This window comes from Vanellus vanellus, assembly GCF_965231255.1.
Source record: "Vanellus vanellus genome assembly, chromosome: 16".
NCBI lineage: Eukaryota > Metazoa > Chordata > Aves > Charadriiformes > Charadriidae > Vanellus > Vanellus vanellus.
In genome coordinates, this window is record NC_138921.1 from 13,679,293 (window position 1) to 13,703,899 (window position 24,607).

A 24,607-nucleotide genomic window follows, 5' to 3' on the forward strand; every position below is an offset into this window, starting at 1 on the left:
AAAGTAACACAAAACGGGCAAGTGGTGTGTCAGTGTGCACTGGCAGTATTTCACGTGGCCTCGGCGTGTCCCTTCTCTTTGGAAGCTGGCTTCATAGCTCACGCAAGCCTACACAGATCCTTCAGTGGCGCCTGTTCCTGTAATTTGAGTCCTCTTCTGGCTGTATATTAACATGTCTGTTCACCTCTCTGAGACTTTGTCACTAGAACCAAGACTCGTGTTGCTCCGACTTCTTTTGAGAGCTGTTTGTCTCAACTGAAGTTTTAGAGAAGCCTTATTGAGACTGGTGCCCCAGCTGAGATCCCTGAAGCAGGCTGTGCCTGGGCAGCCCATGGTGGGCTCTCAACCTCGCCTGAAGCCAAATTTCCATTTTCCTCCCCAGCTGCAGGACAAAGTGCAGACTGCTGAGGCTGGAAGACTTGTTACTGCATACCTTGAGCCCTGGATCCTGCTGTAAGCTGAAGGCTATCTTTTGGTACTACTTATCTCCAACCTGTTGAAGGGTGCTTTTCCTGCACACACCTAGATGACGAGTAGAAATTATTTTTTCCTTCAAAGCTAAGAAGGTTTCCTCTCGCCACATCAGCTGATTTCACACCTTGCGATGTGCGCTTCAAGTTGCACGTTATTCGAGCAACCGCTGCACGGCATGGGTTAATTTCTGAGAGGTTAATTAGTCCGGAAAGAAGCTGGCTGCATCTCCTAGAGGATGGGAGCTGAAAAAGTGGCTGCAGTTCTCAGCACTGGAACGAGACCACCTGGTTGAGGAGAAAATGCTGATTGTGGAGAAATGAAATAATGTCTTTTGGGCTGCTGTGTGTATTAGTTGTCTCACGCTACCAGATGTGATAGGTGGTGCTTTGTAAGGGGAATACATAACATCTGCGTATTTTTCTGGTTTGATTTAAGCCCGCATACCTATGAGGCATTTGGTAAATGATTGTATTAGCTGATAGTTCTGTATTTCCCAAGACAATTTTCTGACTGGGCCGTTCAGGAAATACTGTCGCTAAAACCAGTACTGCCCAGATGTACGTAACTCGTGCCTTAGTCACCGCTGGTGGCAGGGTAGGTGCAGAGGGGAAATAAAACACCTTGCAAATGGGTGGCAGCTGTTCATGGCTCTAATTAAGGGCTCTTAAAAACATACTTTCACAGAAGCTTTTTTTTTTTTTTTTTACCTGACTTCCTAGAGCCTGTAACGGCAGCGTTTGCTATTCACGTACTTGATTTCAATGGACTTTTTTTTTTCCCGGTGATCTCAGAGACACTTGTGTTTTGTAAACTTTGCTCTCTGTAGCGATGCTGTTACCACACTTCAGCTGCTGGTGCTCAAGCTAATTTGTGGTTACTAGAGATTTGGCGGCTGAGAGAGCCAAAGGGTGGGGAAAGGAGGGCTTTGATACCAAGCCGTCTGAAAGCTGCTTCAGGAAAAATAAATTGTACTCTACTGACTTGGGTGGAAGGGAGCAGAATGTAACATTTCACAACTTTCGCTTGGTTGTTTTCCATTGCTTTTGTTACAGGTACTGAGTAAAATTTGTTCTCAGCAGCACATCGACTTAAACATCTTCCTCTCTCCGCAGATACAGTAATGCTATTTAAAAGTCATTAGCAAATTGGATCCTGTACAGCAGGATGTCTTGATGAAGTCTCAAAATAAACCTTTGCATAGACAGTCTGCAGTTGTGATTTTTTGGTTTTGTCTGCTACAAATAGCAAATACTTTCCAAAAAGTATTGGAGTTAAGCTTACTGTCCAGACTAAAATTTTCTTAATTTTGGTATAAAAAATGACTTTAGCACATGGGTTATAGTTTAAGTGGCCTTTGAAGCTCGTTGGGGTTTTTTCGGCTGATATTTTTTGAGACTTTGTATGTGCTGGTCGGAGTTGCTTTACCTGCAGCCTCTGTAAGTACCCGTTTAGGTAAATCTTAGTGAAACATCAGTGGTGTTGAACAAGTTACATTTACCCATAGCATCATTCTTAAATCCATGGTTTACTTTAGTTTTGAATTCTTTAAAAATAGCTGTGGCTAGACTTACGGTAGTGAAATTTTAAAACTTTGCATTCTTGATTAATCAGTTTTTCCATTATGAAACGTAAGGATGTGAGTGGATAGGATGATGTCAGTCTCAGCAAATATATCTTTATCACCATCTATAAATAGACAGCGAGCTACTGCGGAAGGCACTTCCTTGTACCAAGAGAAAAGGTTTGTGAAAGAAACGAAACTCGGTACGGAGTTGGCCGCGGTCACTGCTGTATCTCGATAGATGCTGTCACTCGCTGTGCAGCAGTCACCCAAGGGACGCGGCTGGGAAACCCTCTCCCAGCTCTCCTCCACCCCTGCTGTAGATAAGAGGCTCTCCACAGCTTCATGGAAAGGCTGAGAAGGGTATAAATCTTTGGATTGGAGATGATCTTGCTGTAACTTGCAGGATCAGACCAGCTGCTTGCCTTGCCCAGTAACACCAGTATTAACAGCGAAGCCTTTTAGTGTGGAACACGCTTTATACATACAATTAGTTGGGAAATGAGAATTGGCGCTTGCTGTGCTGCCTGTAGTTGTTGCTCATAAAACTGTAAAGTCTGGTTTGTGCTGTGTAACCTCAGAAATCCCAAGTCATCATGAGACTGCTTCGTAACTAAAATAAATAATAAAATACCTTGTAAATGTGTTTTCTTGAGATACTGCAACTTACAGTTCTAGTTAACTGCTTTATAACCTATTATTATTTGTGAGAACAAAGAGTCATCATGTTTTTTACTGTGGCTTGTGTGAAATTTGATTGCCATCGTTTTTTTTTTTTTTTTGGGGGGGGGTAATGAGGAATTGCTTGAAAAGGCTGATCCTAGACTTTTTCAAAAGGACCCCTCACAAATCTCCTCTTAATTACAAGGGAGCTGCGTTCACCCTCTCATGGGCGTTCTTGCAGAGCGCCAAATGCTTCAGTCGTACCGTTTCCCCAAGAGGTGCAATGTTGGCCCTGCAGATACTCCCAGTTAATCCCAGAATAAACAAAAGCCACTTTTCTTGCAGGCGTGTGCCAATGGCCCCAATGAGCGGCTGCAGGTCATGGCTGGCAGCTGGGAGGCAGCAGTGATGCTGCACCCACGCTGCTGCGGCTGGATTGCTTTTTATTTAAGCACCTTATTTTCAGTAAGGCTGCCAGTCACCTTGGCTGCCAGCGGGAGCCATGTGGTGATCATATGCCACAGAAATTAATGTCCTATTGTGCCCTGGGGAGCTGCTCGTGCTGGGCAGGGGTGGGTCTTGCCCTAGTGCGACAGCCACAGCAGCAGGGACGTAAATACAGACCTACACACACACACATAAATGGATGTGTATCTATCTTTACGTATTAAAAAAATAAGCAAACATCCATATATAAAAAAATACATACGTATATGTGTCTCACCTCTGTGCCTGGCAAGAGCATGGAGCAGAGCCTCCTGGAAACTCTGCTAATGCATGTGGAAATGAGGGAGATCGGTGACAGCCACCATCGCTTCATGAGAGGCAAATCATGGCTGACAAATTTGGTGGCCTTCTACAATGGTGACCCCATGGTAGTGTTGGTGGCTAAGGGAAGAGCAACTGACGTCATTTACCTGGACACGGGCAAAGCATTTGCCACTGTCTTGCATAGCAGCCTGGTCTCTAAATTGGAGAGACACAGATTTGATGGATGGACCGCTTGGTGGCTAAGGCATTGGCTGGATGACCACACTCGAAGAGTTGTGGTCAACGGCATGCTGTCCAAGTGGCAACCAGCGATGAGCGACATTCCTCAGGGGTCGGTAATGGGACCAATGCTGTTTAACATCTTTGTCAGAGACATGGACAGTGGGCTTGTGTGCAGCCTCAGCAGATTTGGCGATGGCACCAAACTGTGTGGTGTGATCAACACGCTGGAGGGAAGGGATGCCATCCAGATGGGCCTTGATGGGCTTGAGAGGTGGAGTCCATGCCAACCTCATGACGTTCAAGGCCAAGTGCAAGGTCCTGCATGTGTGTCAGGGCAATCCCATGCACAAATACAGGCTGGGTGGAGATAGATTGCGAACAGCCCTGAGGAGGACTTGGGAGTGTTGGTTGATGAGAAGCTCAACGTGAGCTGGTAATGTGCGCTTGCAGCCCAGAAAGCCAACCACATCCTGACCTGCATCAAAAGCAGTGTGGCCAACAGAGCGAGGGAGGTGGTTCTCCCTCTCTCTACTCCATTCTCGTGAGACCTCCATCTGGAGTACTACCTCCAGCTCTGGGGCCCCCAACATAAGGACATGGACTTGTCGGAGCAGGGCCAGAGAAGGCCATGAAGATGATCAGAGGGCTGGCGCCCCTCTCCTTTGAAGACAGGCTGAGAGAGTTGGGGTTGTTCAGCCTGGACAAGAGAAGGCTCTGGGAAGACCTTAGAGCCCCTTCCAGTCCCTAAAGGGGCTACAAGAGAGCTGGGGAGGGACTCTTGATCAGGGAGGGGAGCGATGGGACAAGGGGTAATGGTTTCAAACTGAAAGGGGGGAGATTTAAATTCAATATTAGGAAGAAATTCTTTCCTGTGAGGGTGGTGAGCCCCTGGCCCAGGTTGCCCAGAGCAGCTGTGGCTGCCCCGTGCCTGGAGGTGTTCAAGGCCAGGTTGGACGGGGCTTGGAGCAACCTGGGCTGGTGGGAGGTGTCCCTGCCCAGGGCAGGGGGGTGGGACTGGATGATGTTTAAGGTCCCTTCCAACCCAACCCATTCTATTATATATATATGTAGGTCACCCACAGAGCCATACAGACATAGATGCAGATAGCTGCACATACATATATGCACCCATATGCACCTGGATTCAGGCGGGCGGTGGGCACAGAGCCACATCACACGTCGGCATCTCACACACACCCCTCTGCCCCTGTGCTTTACCCCATTCCTTCAAGGCACGTTCCTGCCTTACGCTCCCCACACTCGAGGGCCGGCTTGCTTCAACCAGCAGAGCCCCGCGCCGTGGCCCCGGCCTCAGCACCCCTCCCCGCCGCCAAGCTGACCAGGCACCGCAACTCGTATTTTAAATATTGCTTCTTTAATAATCTACATCGTGGGAGTAGCTCCAAGGGAAGATACAGCTGACAGGATTTTTCTTCTGCCCCCGTCTCTCTCCACATCAGTAATTCTTTATTGCTGCAGACTTCTCTATCCCCTGGCTCCCGCAGGCCACGGTTCAATTTAATTCTGCTAATTATCTTAAATATAAAACATAATGCAACTGATCCCCTGACATTGCCGTAGTAATAAAAAATAGAAAAGGAAAAAAATAAAAATGTTTCTATCCTTATTGCCAGTGTGTGCCAATAAACTGCTTTTTCCCTTACAAAAGCCCTGCTCCTCGCGCCGGTTCAGGCTAACGTCTCCCTCTCTGCTGAGGGCCGATCCCACGCCGAAACAAAAGTCAAATTATTCCTCAGGCTGAAAAAGGGGAATTTAAAAAACGGTTGCAAGAAAAGCCCAACAGTTTCCTACTTTAAAAACAGTTCACAGTTCTTTGAAAGGGTCTGAGCAGTACAATAGAGAGCTACATTTACTGAAAACTTCTAGTGCTGATAAAGTTTTTTTTAAAAAAAAAACATTTAACCCAAACAACCCCCAAATTAAATTAAACCGGGAGAGCCGGTTGGCAGGCCAGAAGGAGGAGGGCATCCCGCGCCACCCGGGAGCCGTCAGGAGCTGCCCTGCTCTACGTATAGGAATCAAGTGAAGAAAAAAAAAAAAAACCACCATAAAAATACAATATATTTTTTTACAAAAAAAAATCCAGTTTTCCAGGCTGGGCGGTGAGGAAACCCCCGCGCACGAAGGCACACCAGCGCGAAGGCAACGTGATCTGTTGAAAACACAGCCGGCCGCCGGCTAGAAGTTTGCCCCGTGAGGCGGGTGCGGGCCGGCGTCTCGCTGGGGCTGAAACAAAATGGGGGGAAAAAGCAAAATATCAATCACCCGTGCCGTGAACGCACCCCCATCCCCTGTATATTTACTCCCCAGGGACCTTACCTCCCCGTGGCCGGGCTTCTGGGCCAGGGGGGGCTTCTTGAGGATGCCTCTCCTGGGGGCCGGCGCTGGCTTCGCCTCCCCGTCCTCCGCCGCGTCGTAGGCCCCCCCGGCCAGGGCATAGTGCTGCTTCCTCAGCTCGCCCAGGCGCACCCGCTCGCCCTCCAGACGCTTCTCCAGCTCCAGCACCTTCACCTGCGCCCAAACAGCCATCTTGGTCCCTGCACACCCCGGGGGTGCAACATCCCCCGCCATCCCCAGTGCTGGCTGGGGGGAGGGGGCAGAAGAAGGGACCCCCCACTTGTGCGGGTCCGGATCAGGACCTCAGCCTGGCCCACAGCCGGCAGCAACGAATCCACCCTCATGGCCATACCTGTGTTTCCATCTCTTCCTTCTTCAGCTTGATGAGGGACATGCCCGAAAAGTCCATGGTATCTGTGGAGAAAAGTGGGGGGGTCTTCACTGAGCGCACCCGTTGCAGAGGACCCTCACATACCAAAGTGAAGCCAGATGGGCACCTCAAGATGTTCGCCAGGCCAGAAAGAGATTTGGGGTGGGTTTTTTTTCCCCCTCCTCTTTCCTTGCAAAAACCTCACCTTTCTCCTCAATCTGCTCTTGCCCCGACTTGGTGGAAGCCACCACATTGGCCGCCATCTCGTTGACGTTGCGTGAGCACTCCTGGAGCCGGCCCAGGTTCCTGCTGCTCTTCTCGGCTTTCACCTGCGAAGAGCACAGGGACGGCTGTGGGTCCCAACCGCGGCACCTCTGCACAGGCGCTCGCCGGCTCGGGGGAGCCCAAGACAGCCATGTTCTGCGTTAGAGCAGAGACACCGAGCACACCATGTCAGAACGGTCCTTGGGGGTGAGAACCTGGGGGTGAAAAGGATGGACGGACAGATGGGCACATGCTTATTTTTGCTGATCCCATCAGGGCCAAACAAGGTGACCCCTGGGAGGCCCTTAAGCCCCAGGACATCAAACCAGCTCTGCCCCCACCTGAGCCAAGAACACATGGATAAGCAGCATCAGTGAAGACAGAGCTTTTTTTTTTTTTTTAAGCCATGCTCTTAATTTTAAAACCATCTGCTGTAAAAAAGCAGAATGGGTCCTCCTCCCCCTAACCTGCATCCATCCCCATTTGCAGATTGAAACCTCCACCCATCGCTTTCGCCCTCACCAACAGGAAAGGTGGCAAGGACCAAAATCCATCATTCTCAATGCTGGCTCCTGCAGTTACTTATTCAGGATTTCTCGTTAGTTATTAACATTTTCTTTACATAATCAGCTTGACAGGAGGAAGACGGGAAGTTTTACACATCCTCACCTCCAAGGCAAGCCCTGCTAGGTGGGGGAATATTAACGCAGGTGAAGACACATGGATTAAAATCGCAGACTGACTTGGAAATGGGAAGAGCTTCCCTTCCTCCTCGCTCCGGGAGGAGGCTGCAGGACTGGTGGACAGGATGGCCATCCACCGCTGCCCAAAACCAGCCACGGGACAAAACCAGGGGAACAAAATGACTTAAAATTTGACAAGCTGCACGCAGACGGTCCTGTTGGGACACTCACCTTGGAGGCAGCCACCAGCTGGGCTGTGCTGGCGGCGATTTCATGGGAACAGACGATCAGTTCTTCGTATTTGCCCGTATGCAGGACAACTCTGTCTGCTGACTCTCTGCATTACAGACCAGAAGGGAGATCGTGTTAGAGATACTCACCCTGCACTATGAAGCAAGTGCAGGTTATTTACCTCCTGCTATACCCTTAGCAATCAGCATCAGGCTTTGAACCAGCAGCTTTGACTGTAATTATTTAAAGCTCATTTACGAAGCAAACTACTCAAAGCCCAGATCCAGAAGTTTTGGATGGGTATAAAATATCAAAGGCGGCAGGATTGTGTTCCCGTAACAAAGTGGATGAGATTTTTAAAGCTTTGTCCAAAAAAGCCCCCCCGTTTCCTGCACTGGCATGCCGATACCCTGCCCCGATCCCAACCACCCCGTCCACGACCATCTGAGCAGCAACCAGGACACGGAGTATTTCATTGCAGCAACTTTCACTTTTCGCAAACAGGGAGGAACTGGTGGTCCCTATTTTGATGACCAGTCCGACACGGGCTACGATGCTTTATAAGCAACTAGTAATAATGCTCCATGCAGATCGAGCAGGAGGACAGTGTGGGTTATCGGGCGATGGAGAAGCACGGGCTGGCCCCGGGCGCAGCAGGCGGAGCCGTGCCGGGAGAGAAGCCCCCCGCAGTGGCAGTGGGAGAGGTCCTGGGGGTACCTACACGAGCTGCGTGGCTCCCCAGCCCACCGCCTTGGAGGCAGAGATCAGCCCTTCCGTCCAGCGCGAGTTCTTGGCGTAGAACTCCTGAGTTGTTGCTGCCCCCTGTTGTTATGAGAATATTATGGCCTGTATTAACCTGTTTCTAATACACAACAACATATAAATCCATAAAGCCATATAAAATAGCCATATAAAATATAACAATATACACATCCATATACAAAGCCATAAACCAAGGGATTGGCAGCACTTCTGTGTCCTTCAGGCTGCTCTTACTGACCTGCTTAAACACATATCAAGAACGCTAGCTTTGGAGCCCCAAGCCTGCGAATTTGGGCTGGGTTTAAAACACACAAGCTCGGGCCACCGCCTTTAGATGGACAAGGCTTTGCGAAGGCGACAGCGGTGTGCAGAGAGCACGGGGCCCAGCAGCCCGTCTCCAGCAAGTGAGATTGCCAGAGTACTGCTAACACGGGAAAGCACGAAATTCAGCGTGTTTCTGCAAATTGTGGGAAACGCTCCCGTATTTCACGTCAGTGCAGAGAGAGGAGTGCCGGGGCAGACTTACCCGGCCACTTTCTACTATCTCCTTCTGTAGGTTTGTGGATGTCATTACAAGAAGTCTAATAGCCTGGAACAAATAAAAACAGGTTTTGGTGTTTGATGGGGATTTTATAGAGAAAGATTGATGCTGCTGATGGTGAGGAGTTACAGTTTTGCACAGTCTGTGATGCTCCAGCTCAGTTTCCGCAGTACTGACCTTCATTAGGTCCGTGCAGGAGTTCAGAATCCTGTAGGGAAACAAGGGAAAAGTGTTCAGCATCCTCCAACGCCACGTCCAGGGAAGCAGGCTTTGGCCTCAGTTAGAAAAGGTGTTTTTTGGAAACAGGCCAGCCTGCAGGTTACTTCTAAGCAGCCACGAACAATTGGCTAGACGTGCAAGACAGAAGTCCACCCTCCTAGAGAGAATTTCGTGCTCAGCATCAGGATGACGCAGCACCGGGTTGCACGTGCAGCTTAGGAGCAAAGCACAGCCCAGCGGGGTACGGGCACGGGACAGAAACCTGCCCGCGGTCACACGCCACCCCTCAAAACTCACCGCTCATTCACTTCAAGCTTAACACCGGAGCTCTCGTTTCTGGCCTGGCTCATCATCTCCTGTTGGCAAACACAAGAGAGCATTGGACACCACGTTGCTGCGATGGTGGAGGAGGAATGGGAACTGCTGGCCTGAGGTACCAAAATGGCCTGTTCTGCAGCTTCGTCTCACCTCTATCCGCCTGACAGCATCCTCGATTGCTTCTGAGGTGGAGGCCATCTCCTTCTCAACCATGTCCCCCAACTCTTCTTGCTTGATGTCTAAGCTCTTGGGCCTCAGCTCCTGGCAGACGAAGCAGCAGCCACCAGGAGGTTTTAGGCAGAGGGAGAGAAAGGAGTATTTGTAAGGAATAACACCACACCAAGGCACCAGACTCCTTTTTTTCCTCCTAAATAAACAAAGCCGCAGGAGTAGCATTCTGCAGACTGTGAGGGTGGAGGCACACGTGCCACCAACTTGCAGCAAACACGGCACAGGGACCTCAGAGGTAAGAAACACCTCAAATGGAGGTGACAAAACTCCATCACAGGAGCGGTTTTGGCAGGGCAGGGCTCCAGAGGGCTCTGCAGAGCTGACAGCCTTTGAATTAACAGTGGTTTAATGGGAAAGACTAATGGGGGCTTCATGAGAAGAAATATCTTAAAGTTGGGAAGTTTTATTCTGCATGGGTCACTGAGCTGAAAGGCTTCAGCTGATCTGAGGGTGACAGTCTCCGTGCTGCACCAGAAAGGGTCTCGGCATTCGGAAGCTGAGGTGGCTCAAGGAAAGCACCGGAACCTGCGGGTATGGGGAACAAGCCACCCCAAAGCGCTCACTCCAACCCAGCATCTCCAATTTTAGCTCTGGACAATGGGGAATGATGTGGTTTGATATTTAAAAAAAAAAAAAAAAAACAACTAAAAAACTGTCCATTGAGGTGCAGTGAGCAAATGTCCCACAAGTTAACGTCCTTCTGCATTAAGTTGCCTGCTTTGATTTTTCCTTTAGGAAATACCAATGCCAGTAAATAACCCACCCCGCCAGCCCCGGGCGAGAAGGTGGGTGCGCTGGGCTCCATCTCCTACCTGGGCCAGCTGCAGGATCCCCTGCAGCGCCTGCCGCACGTCCCCCAGCTCGGCATGCCTCAGCCTCTGCTTGTCCTTCAGCAAGCCCAGGTAGCCCAGGCTCCGCTGCCCGCAGTCCCGGCACGTCTCCGTCAGCCCTGGGGAGAGGATGGGTCGGTGCCGGGCCCCTCACTGGGCAACGGGTCCCTCCATCCCAGCCCTGTCACCCTCCTCTTCCTCCTCCCCTTGGCCATGGAAATGATGCCCAGCATCGGTTGCATCTAGCAAATTTCTTGCAGAAGAACATAAATTGATTTCCAGGAGCAAAGCGACATTCCTGGCCCAGGAAGGGGCACTAGAGGGGAGGGAATGTCGGGAAGGGGAGCACAGGGAGCTGCAGGGACTATGCTGCCCCCCGGGAAGATCTGCCCCATATCCAGCTACTAGCAGAGGGGACTTTGGCATGACCACTCTTAAAAAAAGCCCCAGGAGCAAAAAAAAAAACCCCAACACCCACTACGTCCACAGATGGCACTCACGGTCGGCATGGTCGGTGGGAGCCAGGTGGGACGTGGCACTGCCGTTCACGATGGTGTCGGCCGTCAAGTGCGCGAAGAGGGCCAGAGCCCCCACCAGCCCCGCAGCATCTGCTGGCGAGAGCACATGGTCAGGTGCTGCCAGCCCAGGGCACCACTTGCCGTGTCCTGGGGGCTGCGACCCACCCTCGAAGGCACTCAAGGATCAGTACAAGAATTTGGAGAGGTCGGTATCGACCCCGCCAGCTTGCAGGTTGCTCCTTGAAGGAGCACATGGGAACCCACCAACTCCACCTGCCGCGTCCCTCCATCGCCAGGGCCCTGCAGGCTTGCCAGTGGCCCCGAAGCAGCCGGGGGCTGCTGGATGTATAAAGATAAGAGCAAGATGCAAGCAATGTCACCAGTCCCCAGCCCCAGGTACCTGCCATGGAGGCCACGTACTGCGCGTGTCCATTCTCCAGGGCATCCGTGGACTCCAGCGCTGCCTGTGCCCGGCTGAGCAGGTAATCTGCAACGAATTTAACTTCATTAAGCGCTGTTAGGCTGCTGAGTGTCTGAATGAGCATGAGTGCTGACTTCACAAGGCACCATCGAGCAGAAACCAAGATGGCTTGGGTCCTCCCAACCCCGGCTGGGGAACAGCACTAAAATCTGAGCCATTAAAGCAATACAGTGCTGAGATCAGAGCTAAAAATTTACCCCTGGAAGTCAGACCCCCAATCTCCTTGGGTGGGATGTTTGGTGGGAAAAGATGCCCGGGGGTAGCCGAGATGCAACATTATGTGTCTGAGAAGGGAGAAGGGGCTGTGGGTCGCAGCCCCCGTGGTCGAGCGGGACGTACCTGGGGAGCTGGTGCAGCGGATGTGCAACGGGTCGTCCAGCTTGGCCACCGCGTCGCGGAGGATATCCTCTGCCTCCCGCACTGTCTCCTGCAGGATGCCAAACTGCTCATCCAGCAGCTTCTGCTGCAGGCTCTGCTCCTGGTTGCTCTGCGGGGCAGGAGGGACACGTGTGTGGCACAGCCAGGGCGCAGGACACCCGTCACCATGGCCATATCACCAGCACGTCCCCTGAGAGCGCATCTGTGGATTAGACCCAAGTTATTGCTGGTGCAGGTCACATCCCACCAGCTACATTGGCGATGGCTCAGCTGAGCCCCCGACTGCTCAGCACCCCGCAAACACGTCTCGCCCCAGCGAGCAAAGGGGCAGTGGGCTCTCCACACAGCCCCATACCTTCTCCAGGAGCCTCCCCTGCAGCTCACGGATTTCCCTCGTGGCCTTGTCCGCCTCCTGGCTCAGCTGCAGCTCCTTCTCCTCGATGAGTCCACGCGTGGAGAGCAGCTCACACTCCTTCTCGCTCACCGACCGCCTCAGCACCTCCTTCTCAGCGTGCAGGGCCTCCACCTGGGCGCTGAGCTCTGCTCCTGCCTGCCAGTGGGGACAGGAGACCCCTGTCACCCACTCGTCACCGTGTCACAAGCCCAACACAGGGGGAGAGCTGAAGACGTGCCCAGCTCATGACACTGATGGGGTGGACCACATTCAGCCCCATGACAGCTTCCTGGCCTGCCGTTTGCGCCGCTGGCTGGGCAGTGGTGGCAGGCATACCGCCTTGCACGACAGGGATTTGTGATGGGGATTTGGGGACATCCTGTGCCCCCAGCCTCGTACCTGCTTGGCATGGCTGAGCGAGCGCTGCGCCTGGTCCAGCTCGTCCCGCCGGGCATCCAGCTCCTGCCGCAGCTGCTCCATCTGCACGCTCTGGTCCTCCAGCTGCAACCACATGCCCACACCGGGGGCTCAGCCGCTGCGAACGCGCTCTGGCCCCACTCGGCACCGGCGCGCGGCAGGAACGAGTCCGACCGCGTTGTGCAAGAGGGGTTTCCAAGGTCTCAGGGTTGGTCTCCTGAAAGGGCTCCTTTCCTCAGGGCAGGAATGTCGGGAGCAGCCCCCAGCTTGGGCCACGGAGAATAAAAGCACCCAAACCCACCGATTTGCAATGTGGCATTTTCTTGGGGGAAGAAATGGCAGATTTGGGCAAGAGGGAACGAAGCACATACTAAATAACACCCTCCTAAGGGGTCAGGGCAGCTCTTTCTTTTCACCCCTACCCCCCGTGCCCAAACTGTGCGCAGCCACCATGCTTCCCGGGCTGGAAGGGCTCGGTGCCGGGCCAGTGGGGCCAGATCGGAGCTGCGCTGGCTCACCTTCATCTCGGCCTCCCGCTTGACCTGCTCCACCTGAAACGCCAACTGCTCCTTGACGCGCGCCACCTCCTCCTGGCTCTGCTGCGTGACCGTCAGCTGCTTGGCAGTGTCGGCGTTCTGCGCGGGGACGTGGGGCTTAATGTGCGTTCGGAGGGGGGGACCCCTCACCTGCCCAAATTCTGGCTTGGGGGTAGCTCAGAGATGCCTTTTTCACGACATCCAGAACACTGACCACCAGTGGACATGAATTCAAGGGGTGCCCCCCACCCAGTGCTCAGAGGTCGCTGGGTGTGGGATGATGGGACAGATACGAGGTGGTGCTGGGCATGCACAAGCCACACCAGCGGTGTCAAAGGAACGGAGGCAGTGGTCTGTCCCTGCCCGGCACAGGCAGGAGCGTTACCTTCCTCAGGAGCTCGGCGTGCGTGTTGATGAGCTCACTGTGCTTCTCCTTCAGCTTCGTGTACCGGATCTCAGTGGCATTGGCTTTCTCTAAATGGGGTGAGAAAGCATCAGCAACGGCAACATGGGCGTCCCACGGCCGACGGGCACTGTAGGGCACCTACTTTCCGCTTCGGCGCAGAGCCGCTGGGACCTGTCGCTGTCCTGCTTGGCCCTCTGCAGCCTCTCCAGCTCATCCCGCAGCTGCTCGTTGTCCACCAGCGCCTTCTGCTTCTGCTTGCGCTGCTCCTCCACTTCGCCCTCCAGGCTGTTCACCTGCGCCTTGAGCTGCGTGATGTAGCGCTGCGCCTGCGGGACACCACCAGGCTCTCAGGCACTGCCCTGCACCCATGCCAGCAATGACTCTGCCCTCCCCAACACCCCTATCTGGGTGCCCAGCTTGGGGCAAAGCAGCCGTGAGACGCACGTAGGAAAGCTCTCCCCTCCGCCCCTGCAGCCACTCTGTCCCTGCTGGAAGCAGCAGGTCAGGACAGCAAGGGACAGGTCTCACCTGTCTCCACCCCATCTCCATCAGGAGTCAGGTCCGGGCACTGGGAGAGGCCCCAAGACACAGCACGGGGTGCTAGGACCCCGTTCCTGCTGCATCCTGTCGGGGCTCCCATGCTACAGCACCAAAAAACACCCTGCTCCCCCACAACAGCTGCTCCCCGCCCGGGCTTTACCTCTAGTTTAATCTTCTCCATCTCTGCCCGGAGCATGTCCACCTCCTTCTTCAGACTCTCAATCTGCGCATCCCTGCAGAGAGAGGCAGGTTGGTCCCACGCAGCAGTGGCTGCCCCCCCTCTGCCACCATGGACCCCCGTACCTGTCATCCCGAATGCCATTGGGTGGCCCGAAGGTTTGCTCAAATATGTCCGAAGTGATCTGGGGAAGACAGAGGGTGCCGAGCTGAGCCAGGCTGCGGGTGCCTGTCTCCCCTGTCCCAGGGTCCCCATCCCATCCCTGCTCCCCCACCTGCGGCTCCGTGGTGGAAGTCGTGCTGATCTCAATGAGGTTCTCCGGCTCCTCATCCTCGGGGGCTTCCTCTGGGATGACAACCACTGGCTTCACGTGCTCGGCCAGCGCAGATGCCCGCAAGAAGTTCGGGGGGCTCTGCAGGGACAAGAAATTGTGGTGGCACCACCTGGGGTTTTGGGGACTGCCACAGGCAGACCACCAAGGCAAGGGAGGCAGCCATCCCCATGCTGCTGAGATGAGCCGGTGGGTCCCTCCACAGTGTCCCCAGACCCTGAACCCATCTGTGGGGACACCCTCACGCACCCCAAACCCACAGGACTTTGAAAGCATCGTGTATGACCAAAATCCCACCGTACCTCCGGCAGCCTGGGGATCTGGATGAGCCGCTTGAAATACAGCATGTCGGATGCTTTCTTAAAGAAGTTTTTGAGGCTGGAGAGGGGCAAAAGAAAAACCGCTTGCAGGGGAGGCAGCGGGGGTCGGCAGGAGGGAGGGGACCCCGGTGCTCCGCTTCTGCCCCGGGTTACCTGCGAAACTGCTCGTTGAAACGGTCTCGGTGGCCCTGCAGCGTGTCAGCTGGTAGACCTGCAGCGATGGAGGGGGCACAGCCGTGACTGATCCGGGGCTGCAAATTTATTCACACGCACCCAGATCCCTCCAGCTGCAAAAGCCACCAGGGGAAAGGCCAGGTGGAAGTGGGATGTGAGGGGTCAGGATGGGAGTGGGGTATTCCCATCCCTGGCATAGGGTCCGGGGACACGGCACAAGGAGAGGCACGTGTGGGAACCCCAAATACCCGCGCGAGGCCCCTGGCGCCACGCTGCCCAGCAATCCCGTGCAGGAGGCTGGTGGGTCAAGGCACATAGAGTCATAGAATGGTTTAGGTTGGAAGGGACCTTGAAGATCATCGAGTTCCAACCCTCTCATCGAGTTCCAGCCCCTAACATCATTTTGAATTCATCAAGAACAAGTCCTTCTAATTCCTTCATCTGGGATGTCTATGTGGGATGGAGCGGGTCCTTAGATCCCGGCTGGGATACGGTGACATGGTGACGGATGCTTCCATCCACGCAAGCCTTATCCTCAAATCCAGCCAGAAGATTAACCCGGGAAAAGACCAGCGCGGGACACATCCCCAGGGACTCACAGGCATGCAGCTTGAACATTAACTTGACGGCGTAGTGGTAGAGGTGGCTGCAGTCCTGGATGACCTGGATGAGGGGAGCCAGGCGGCACTGCACCGCCGACATCTGCGAGACCGCCATGGAGGTGTTGAGCTGCCTGAAAACTGAAGGGTTGAGCGCGGTGAGGCGCCGGCGCCATGTTTGCAGAGCTGTCCCACTCCGGCCGACTCGGTTTGATCATTAACCACGACGGATGCGGCTTTGCCACGGGGCAAACGCCGGGGCTGCTGCCCATCCTGTCCTGCTCACCTGGGAACAACCCCGCTCCGTGCAAGGAAAAAACACCCAAAAGGGAGCGTGGTGGCAGAGGGAAGGGGTGCTCAATACACCCCGACCCCAAAAAGGAGGGATTTAACCCCAGAACGATGCAAAAGCAGACTGGTTTTGCTCCGCTCTATTTAATCGTGCAAAGAGCTGGGAGAGGATCCCAGGGCAGGGGACGGGCCCTCCGGCACCGCAGCCTCGCCTGCCCCGGCTCGGAAACGGATCCCTTCCCTTGGCAGCGATCCAGCCGGCAGATCCACTCTGCCTTCTTCCCCGCTCAGCTTTAAAGTATTTACGAATATAAATTCTCTGTATAACTGGGTCAGGAGGAGAAGCAGGAGGCTGCCGGGAGCCGGGAGCACGGTCTCTCCCGCTGTGCCCCGTTTTCCAGGGCAGCTCCGTGTTCCTGACTCACGACAGAGGAAGAAACCGCCACATTTTTAAGCCATCTAAAAATTCCTGGAGAAGGAGGTGAGAGAAGCAAACAGGGGCAGGGGCCTCCAGCCCTCCCCGGAGGTATTTCAACAAGGGAAAATGAGTATTTAGACACGACGTTCAGCCCCATCCTCTGTTTCAGGGGAGGGGACACACACACACAATTAACATGGCTGTACCAAAAAGAAAGAAAAAAATATTTCAGAGCAGCACCGCTCTGACAACACACTCTGCATTGCTCAGGTGGGCTAAACCCAGCCACGTTCCTTAAATATTTTCCTTCCACCACCCCTACGGAGCATCGACAGGGGAATCCGGCTGAGAAACAACCTCGGAAACCTCATCGGAGGAGGAGGAAGAAGAACCTGAGCCTCTGACCTCAGTCTCCCGAGGCGGAACTCCATTCCCGACCAAAGAGCGAAACTATTGCCCAAGAGCCCCGGGGCGAGCGGGAGGGACCTTCTGCCTCCTCACCTGACTCTGACAGCTTCAGCTCGCAGTCCAGGTAGTCGAACAGCTCAACCGTCAGCTGGAAACTGCCAAAAAAAACCAAAACCCCATCACCCGGCGGCAGAGACATCCTTGCTCCGGCTGCCCAGGTTCCCTGCAGGTTCCCACCCCGGCAAGGGCTCACATTGACGGGCACTCGGGGGTTTTGCTCCCTGCATTTATGCGTCTCACCACTCTGCGGGCGCAGGAGGAATGGGGCCCCATCCAACCCATTCATAAAGGGCCGATGGCTGCCCGGAACAGCAGCCGTTTCGTTAGCGGGCTGCTGCCACCCGGGGGAGGGGGACAGAGCCGGCGCCCACGCACCGGGTGCTTTGCTCCTGCCCGGACAACTCACATGTTGTTCACGTCCGTCCCCGCCGTCTTTTCCAGCACCTCATCCGACACTTCGAGGCCTGGGGGGAACTCGGGGTGCTTTGTAAACGGGGAAAAAAAGAAACAGCAGTTGTTGCTCACATTTTTGCTGATGCGACACAAAGCCCCGGTGAAGCGCCGTACCCCGGCACGGCAGGGTGCGGAGGCGGCCGTCTCTCACCTTGGCGTGGAAGGAGATCTTGGTGAGGAGGAGCCGCGTGTAGATGCTCACCAGCTGCCCGTACCTGTCGTGCAAATGGCCCTGCCAGAGACACGAGGGGAAACGTGGCGAATCTGGAGCGGCGCGATCGGATCTGGCAGAGCCTGCGCACGCCAGCGAACCCGCGCCGGCCCTACGGCTCTCGCCCTCTTGCCCTTCGCCATGTGCGTAACCACCACCCAGTGGAGTCAGAGGCGATGGGTTATTTCAGGTGGTGCTTTGCCCTCCCCGTGCCCACGATGACTTTCAGCACCCACCCCAAAGCCCCCAGGAAGGCACAAACCTCCACTTTGCCCCACTCACCCACAGGTCCCCCATCTCTCGGATATTGCTGCGATATCTCTGGCAGTCCTGGAGGACCTGGGGACAAAAACGGGAGGGATGCGGCACGGTGGGGGCCGGCACGGAGCTGGGCGAGCGCCTGCCTGCCTGCCCTGACGCTGGGGAAGAGGACGGATCAGGCCCCTTACACCACTCCAGCTTTGGGAGAAGCAGTTCAAGCCTTTCAGCGGCAAGCAGAGGTCAGGGCTTTGCATGGGGAGGTTTCAAAGGTGTGAGATAACCGAGTGTTTCACAGCCCCAGGGCCTGGGAAAGGTGGCCGGGGCAGGGAAGGAAACCCATCCTCTGCGCAGAGGGACGGCAGCAAGAGCCAAAAATTACTCCCTGCCAGCAACGTGGGAGGGACATTTTGAAAGGGAGACTCACGTTGGGGTGTCCATCACGCAGGACCTTGTGCAGGACGTGGCAGAACTTCCAGCTGAGGATGGCGCTGCTGGGCAGGGGCAGCCCGATGGCGTAGGACCAGAAGGTGAAGGCTCCCTTCTCGTGGTGCGTCCCCAGGATGATCCCTTCCCCACGGTCAAGGCCAACCAAACACACACGGGAGCAGGGGACAGGCGGCGCTGGGGACTATTCCTCTTCAACGTTCATTAAAAAGGGGACAAGCACCAAGCGTACTGCAGGCGCAGAGATGACCGGCGCAATGCTGCACCCACACATAAAATCCCTGTTTATTTTTTACTGGTGCACCTTCCCGTGCCACGGGGCACACTGGGGCCTTTCGCATTTTACTGCCAAAGAAATGCCATTTTCTTGCACTGCCTTTCTTTGTATTTTCACTGATGGAGGAACCTACAAGACACCATCCCCCAACCAAGCCCTGCACGGGCCTCCCATCTCCCAAACCTCCCGTGGCCACAGCCCTGCGGGGTGAAACCCCTCCTGCCTCGGCACTGGATCTCCTGCACACCACGGAGGCGAGCCGAGGGAAAGGATACGGCGGGCATGTTTCTCCTTCACCGGTGCTTCTTGCGTATTTATGGCTTTGCTGATGCTGATGGCCTGCAAGAGAAGGAGAGAGTGGCTGTCAGATACGGCGTGACCCTCACGGCTACCCTGTCCCCCCCCAAAGTGAAGTGCTGGTGCTGCTTTTGGGAAATACCCTGAATTTTGTAACATATTTGTCACCTCAGAGTCATTTGTGACACATCAAAATAGGCTTTTTTTTTTATCTGCAAAGTGGCCCATTAAAACCCCCCATCCCCAGCACAACTGGTCAGAGCTGGGCCGCTACCGACCGCGCCGCTGATGCTCCCCGCTGTCCCCCTCCCAGGAAACAAATTTTTGCATTTTTGCAGCCTGAACTCAGCGGGGAGCGTGCCTGGGGAGCGTTAAAGCCCGCCAGCGAGATGCCAAATTCCAGGGTTGTTTGTCTAAGCACAAGGAGCCTTTGAACGGGGGTGGGGGTGTTTTTTTTTTTTGACGGCGTAGCTGCGTGCAAACAGCACGTGGGGAAAACGCAGCCCCCAAGCAAGGGGGGAGCGGTGGCCACCATGCCCGCTTCGATGGAGCAAAAATCCAGAGCGATGCGATTATCAGAGGAGGATTATCCATATTTTAATGTGTTTGATCACAGCACGCTAAATTATGGGCTTATTCCAAAAGACGACCCCGGGCAGGGGTCGGCTGCATCTTTTGCGTGATGACAGGGTGGAAAACCGAGTCGCTGCGATGGATGAGGATCTTCCTCCTCCTCGCCGGGTCCCTGCAGGCTCGACTGAGCTGCTCCGCCCTCGCACGAGCGCTCAGGCTGTGCCCGTGTCTGTGAGCCCTCGGTCACCGGTGGAGGAAAAAGGTCCCAGCTGGGAAGGCAGGAAGCGGCCCCGCTGCCGGCACGAGTGCCGGAAGAGAAACCCGGTCCCTCCCTACAGCCCCATAAGCCGTAAAACCTTATAAAAATTCTTATCTCTGCTCCTGGTGAAAGCACCTGCTTCGACACAGCCACTGGGCCAGGGGATGCCTCCGAATCGAGGCGCTTTCCTGCAGGAGGAGGAACCCGACGCCGGGCTATCGAGTGCTCCTGACTTATGCAGGAGGAACCCGACGCCCTGCCGAAGGGGCGATGCCAAAGGTGTCGATGCACCGAATCCTCCCCACATGAGCCCAAACCGGCTGCGCCCACAAGCTGGGCACTACGGTGGCAAAAACACCGTGAGGGCACCCCAAAAAATGAGCCAGCCCTGAAACGCTGAGCCTAGTTGCTGGGAAAAGATGTACCAGTTTTGCCTTTCCCGTGCCGGGGAAGCCCCGGCGTCACCCCGCCATGTGGGGCCGTAAAGCAGCAGCGGAGTTAAGCCGGTGACTTGCTGTAATCCTCTTATCCCCGAAGGTTAACGAGCCTGGAGCGCCCGGGAACAGCGCAGCCGCCTCTCCCAAAGCACCCAGCACCTCTGCAGCCCCCCGAAAGGCTGGAGCTGGCTGCAGCGTGGCTGGCGAGGAGATGCACTAGGGGTCCACAGGGCTGCCAGTACCTCCCAGTACAACACCAACGTGATGGTTTATTGATAGAAAGGAGGGTTTATCACATGCCGGACAGCACAATGCCCTCGTCCCAACCCACCACACTGGTCCCAACCCAGCTGGGAGCTGGGCTCAGCCTCAAAGCCCCTCAGGGTTGGGAGGAGGCAAAGCCAGAGGGGCCGACGTGTCGAGACCAGGGCAGACCCCCGGGAGAGGAAGCGCCATCCCACGTCCCTGGGGACGGCTCAGCCGCCCAGTGCTGCCCGGCAGGACGGGGATAGGGCTGGGACCCAGCTGGCCCATCCCAAAACCAGGCTGTAATTCCCATTGGTGATGGTGGTTTTATTGTGTTTATTGCCCATAATCTCATTTCCAGCCCAACCAGCCAAAATTCAGCCCGGGAGCTGCCGGAGAGGCCGGTTTCATCCTCGGTGATTCAGCACAGAGGTTTCACCTGAGCCATTTTATGTCCAGCACAGAGGAGCGGACCCGTGCAGGGGCAGCCCCCAGCACTGCCGTGATGGAGACGCTGTGTCCAGTGTGGTGCCAAATAAACCATGGTGGCACCGAACCGATGCCAATCCCTCGGGGCTGCCAGCTCAGGCGTATTTTCACTGGCTCCAAACCCCGGGCTGGCCAGGAGGTCCCCAAAAAGGGGATGGTGGGACCAGAGACGGGCGCAGGGCGATGCTGCAGCCTGGGTCACGCGTGCCTTCAGGATGTCCGTGCCGGCGCCATGGAGGACGGCTCTGAAACGGGGAGATTCACCCTTGACCCGGCCTCTTGGGCACCATCGGCACCTCCAGGATGGGCAGGACCCAGTTGTCACTGCAGGCATGCAACCAGCCTGGCCAAAACCTTCATGCCACCTGCGGACGGTTCCCCATCACTGCCGGGGAGCGGTGCGGCCCCAGCCCCACCGGCCGGGGGGGAACAAACCCCAAAACCTGCCCAGCCACGGGCCATGGGAGCCCACATGGGCACAGCCCTCACGCCTTACTCACAGCCCTCACGTACCAAGCCGGTGACTAAAGCCGGGATCAAAGCGCCCAAATGAAGGAGCGCAGTTTACATCCACCCTTTCTTTCCAGGCTGCTTTTAATTACGGCGTGATCCTCCCCGCCCACGGCTCCCCGAAGCCCCGGCATCCCGTGGGGCTGCAATCCCCACCCGGCAGGTGGATGCCGGGTCCCGGCGCAACGCCGCAGCGGGGAGTGATTATTTTTTTGGCAGCAGCTGGAAACCTCCCCGCCTGGGCGGCACGAGGGCTGCTGGATCAGACAAACTGCAAACGGCTGCTCTGGAGTTCCCTTCCTAACGCTTCTCCTTCCCAAATTATACCAAAAGCGCATCGCTCGACAGTCACACGCGCTGTATTCCTGGTGGCTCCGGAGGTCGTTGGATTTTTAACCTTCTTGTTTAAGAAAAGCAAAAATTGGCCACAGAAAAGGGCAAGTTTTGCCTCCTGCCAGGCTGTAGAGCAAATGCCCGCTGCGGTACGGCGGCTTCCCACCTCCCACGCACGGCCGCTCCGAGGGGGACATCTGCATCACCCCAACACAAGACCTCGAAAAGCATTTTCAGGGAAAGCAGGTGACCTCCACGTCACCCACGAGCAACCAGGATCCCACCAGCGCCAGCAACCCCTGTCCGCACCCGTGGGCATCGCCCCGGCCTTCGCAGGGGGAAAGGAGATGGGGTGCTCGGTTTTGGCAGCATCGTTCTCCAGGGTGGTGTGAAATCCTTGGCCAGCGAAGGCACACGGAGGGGACGTGCCACTGGTGTCCCCACAATACAAAGGCGACCAGCAGCCATCTCCGCAGCTGCTATAATTAGACGTAAAAGGCAAATCAATACCCACGTACTGACATTGGAACAGTTTTGCTCTCACCCGAAGCACCACTATGGGAAAGCACGGCAGGATAAAGCTCCTTTAGGACAGTTTTCAGCAGTTGCTGGAAGAAAAGGTCAACTCCGGTCTGCAGATGCGACCATCATCCAGCGAGCCCCAGGTTTAGCTCTAATAGAGAGCGACCACCCGCTCACCCCGCACATGGCTCTGCCCAAGGCAAACCTGTGGCCATGAGTGAAGCCGCAGCCGTCTGGGGCAAAAATGCCACTGAAAAGCCCAGAACACCATGGAAGGGCGGGAGGGAGGGAGCGAGGGAGGAGGGACATGCTCCTGGCCGGCCGGCACAAGCTGCCCTTCGGCGCACGGCTGCTGTGATTATTTATCAGCGGTGCCCAGCGGGAACGATTGAAGGAGACACGTCCAGCAGGAACCGGAATTGCTGGTTCTCTCGTGTTGCTCCCCAAACCCAACAAGCTCCATTTCCTACCCAGTGCGGCCAAGCGGCACCGTGACCCCACAAGGCCCAAAATCGCCACCTGCCTTTGCCAGCACTCTCCGGGGCCAAACCAGCGCAGCGGACGGGGACGGACCAGCAAAACAACGATGGAAAGAGGAAAAATATCTATGCTGAATTTGCAGCCTGCAAAATCAGAGGGGTCAGAGGATGCCCGCTGGGAGGACACTATGATTTGTGCTGGGGCAGCGGGTGAGCCCGTCCCTCTGTCCGTCCCTGCCCACACTGTTGGAGCCATTCATCTCCCATGAGCTGTTCGTTGGTCCCGTCGCGCCTGAGCATCGCCCACTCCGTGGGGGCCGCGGGAAGGGCTGCGGACACCCCTGTCCAAGCCAGACACCGGAGGGCACAAACGCATTTGGGCTTTCTTTTCACTCTGCCCCCCCCCCCCCCCCGGGACCGGCCACCCCGATCCCCCGTGGGGACACCCCACACGTGTGACCCGGAGCTGCGGGGGGTGACCCATCCCCGGTGCCAAACAGCCCCCGGTTTCGTCGGGGCAGCCGCGGGGCCGGGACGGGGTTGTGGCAGGGATGCAGAGACGCTCGGTACCGGTGCGGTGGGCACCGGGTGGAGGGGGGAAGCCCCGGGCTCTTCCCTGCAGCGGTCCCCGGGCCCAGCCGCGCTCCCCCCGGTACGGCGGGGGCCATAAAACTTTCCCTGTTTGCTCACGGCCGTGTTTACCTGCCGATGAGGCCCGGGGGGGTGCGGGGGGGAGACACACACGACACACACCCCGCCTGCCCGGGGCTCCGTTGCCCACCGGGGCGGCGGCGCACGGCGGGGATCCAGCCCCGGTGCCGGGCCCGGGGGCGGCGGGACGAGCCGGTGGCCCACGCGGAACCGGCCCCGGGGGGAGGCGGCGGGAGGAAGCCGTGGGGCAGGCGGGGGCGGGGGAGCATGCGGTGCGCCGCACCGGCAGCGGGGACGGATGGACGGACGGGCAGACGGACGAGAGAGCGGACGGACGGCGGCCGCACCGCCCCACCGGGGGGTCCCCGGTGCCTGCTTGGGACCCCCCACCATCTCCCGGAAAAGCCCCCACCTTCAGCGCGCCCCGAGGCGATACCCCGCGGAGCGGAGCGGTCCCGGAACGTCCCCGGACCGGTACCGGGAAACGGAGCCCGGTACCGGGGCACCGCCGCGCCAACCCCCCCCCCCCCCCTTCCGCCGCCCTTGCCTGGTTCTTGTCGAATTGCTCCCGCTCCGCCTCCAGGCTGTGCCCTCCGCGGCGGCTCAGCACCCGCGCCGGTACGCTCTTGATGCTGTTCATGGCGGGGCCGCCACCGCGCACCGCGCACCGGGCTCCGCGCACCGGGCAGGCACCGACCGGCGCCGCCCCGCCCCGCCCGGCCGCGCACTGCGCCGCGCCGCGCCCCCCCCCCCTCCAACACCGCGCACAAGGGCGCCCCTGGCGGCCGCGCCCGACCCCGCCAGGTGGGAGCAGCCACAGCACACCCGGGACACCCCCACGTGGCAACAGGCATCGGGGGTCTTCCCGAACGGACGGGCGGGAACGGGGAGGATACGGCGTTATTCCTCCCGCACCGCCCCATTGCCCACTCTCCGTCCTGTTCCCAATAGCACAACAGAGACCCCCACACACCTTCACCCGATAAACCCCCCCAACACACACACACACACACGACGAATTTAAGAGACTCGGAGCTTCATTCCGGCCGCTTCTCAGTCTTTCCTTCGGAAAAATCAAGAGGCAGAAAAAACATCCGCCCCTGCGGAAAGCAGGCATCGCCCCACAGAAGCTTTGTTTTCTTTAATAATAATTCAGTAGGAGAATACAATAGCAAAGGCGCTCCCTGGAGTATTCCTAATGCTTCCAGAAATAAGGCA

At 56.3% G+C, this 24,607-nt stretch overlaps 1 protein-coding gene across 1 annotated transcript; it reads right to left on the reverse strand.

Annotated features, from left to right (window-relative positions):
- Positions 1-5,044: 5,044 nt before the first annotated feature.
- Positions 5,045-24,073, reverse strand: HIP1R (huntingtin interacting protein 1 related). The gene is made up of 32 exons (XM_082491868.1): positions 23,937-24,073; positions 18,869-18,932; positions 18,297-18,439; positions 17,894-17,950; positions 17,552-17,632; positions 17,354-17,430; positions 16,981-17,042; positions 15,771-15,911; positions 15,151-15,208; positions 14,980-15,055; positions 14,621-14,758; positions 14,472-14,530; positions 14,329-14,401; positions 13,771-13,954; positions 13,608-13,696; positions 13,205-13,321; positions 12,669-12,770; positions 12,231-12,425; positions 11,837-11,984; positions 11,417-11,503; positions 10,999-11,106; positions 10,481-10,617; positions 9,588-9,698; positions 9,417-9,475; positions 9,078-9,108; positions 8,886-8,948; positions 8,319-8,419; positions 7,598-7,703; positions 6,625-6,748; positions 6,402-6,463; positions 6,032-6,223; positions 5,045-5,938 (listed from the first exon to the last, which is right to left on the reverse strand). Exons 1-32 carry the CDS (start codon positions 24,027-24,029, stop codon positions 5,891-5,893), a joined length of 3,186 nt encoding a protein of 1,061 aa, XP_082347994.1. The 5' UTR covers positions 24,030-24,073; the 3' UTR covers positions 5,045-5,890.
- Between the last annotated feature and the right edge of the window lie 534 nt (positions 24,074-24,607).

Excerpts from the sequence above, each read along its gene's own strand:
- HIP1R (XM_082491868.1), bottom strand. The coding sequence starts at position 24,029 with ATGAACAGCATCAAGAGCGTACCGGCGCGGGTGCTGAGCCGCCGCGGA. Across the intron at positions 8,949-9,077 it reads CCTGCACGGACCTAATGAAG|GCTATTAGACTTCTTGTAAT; the intron begins GTCAGTACTGCG and ends TATTTGTTCCAG. Across the intron at positions 6,464-6,624 it reads AGAGCAGATTGAGGAGAAAG|ATACCATGGACTTTTCGGGC; the intron begins GTGAGGTTTTTG and ends TTTTCTCCACAG.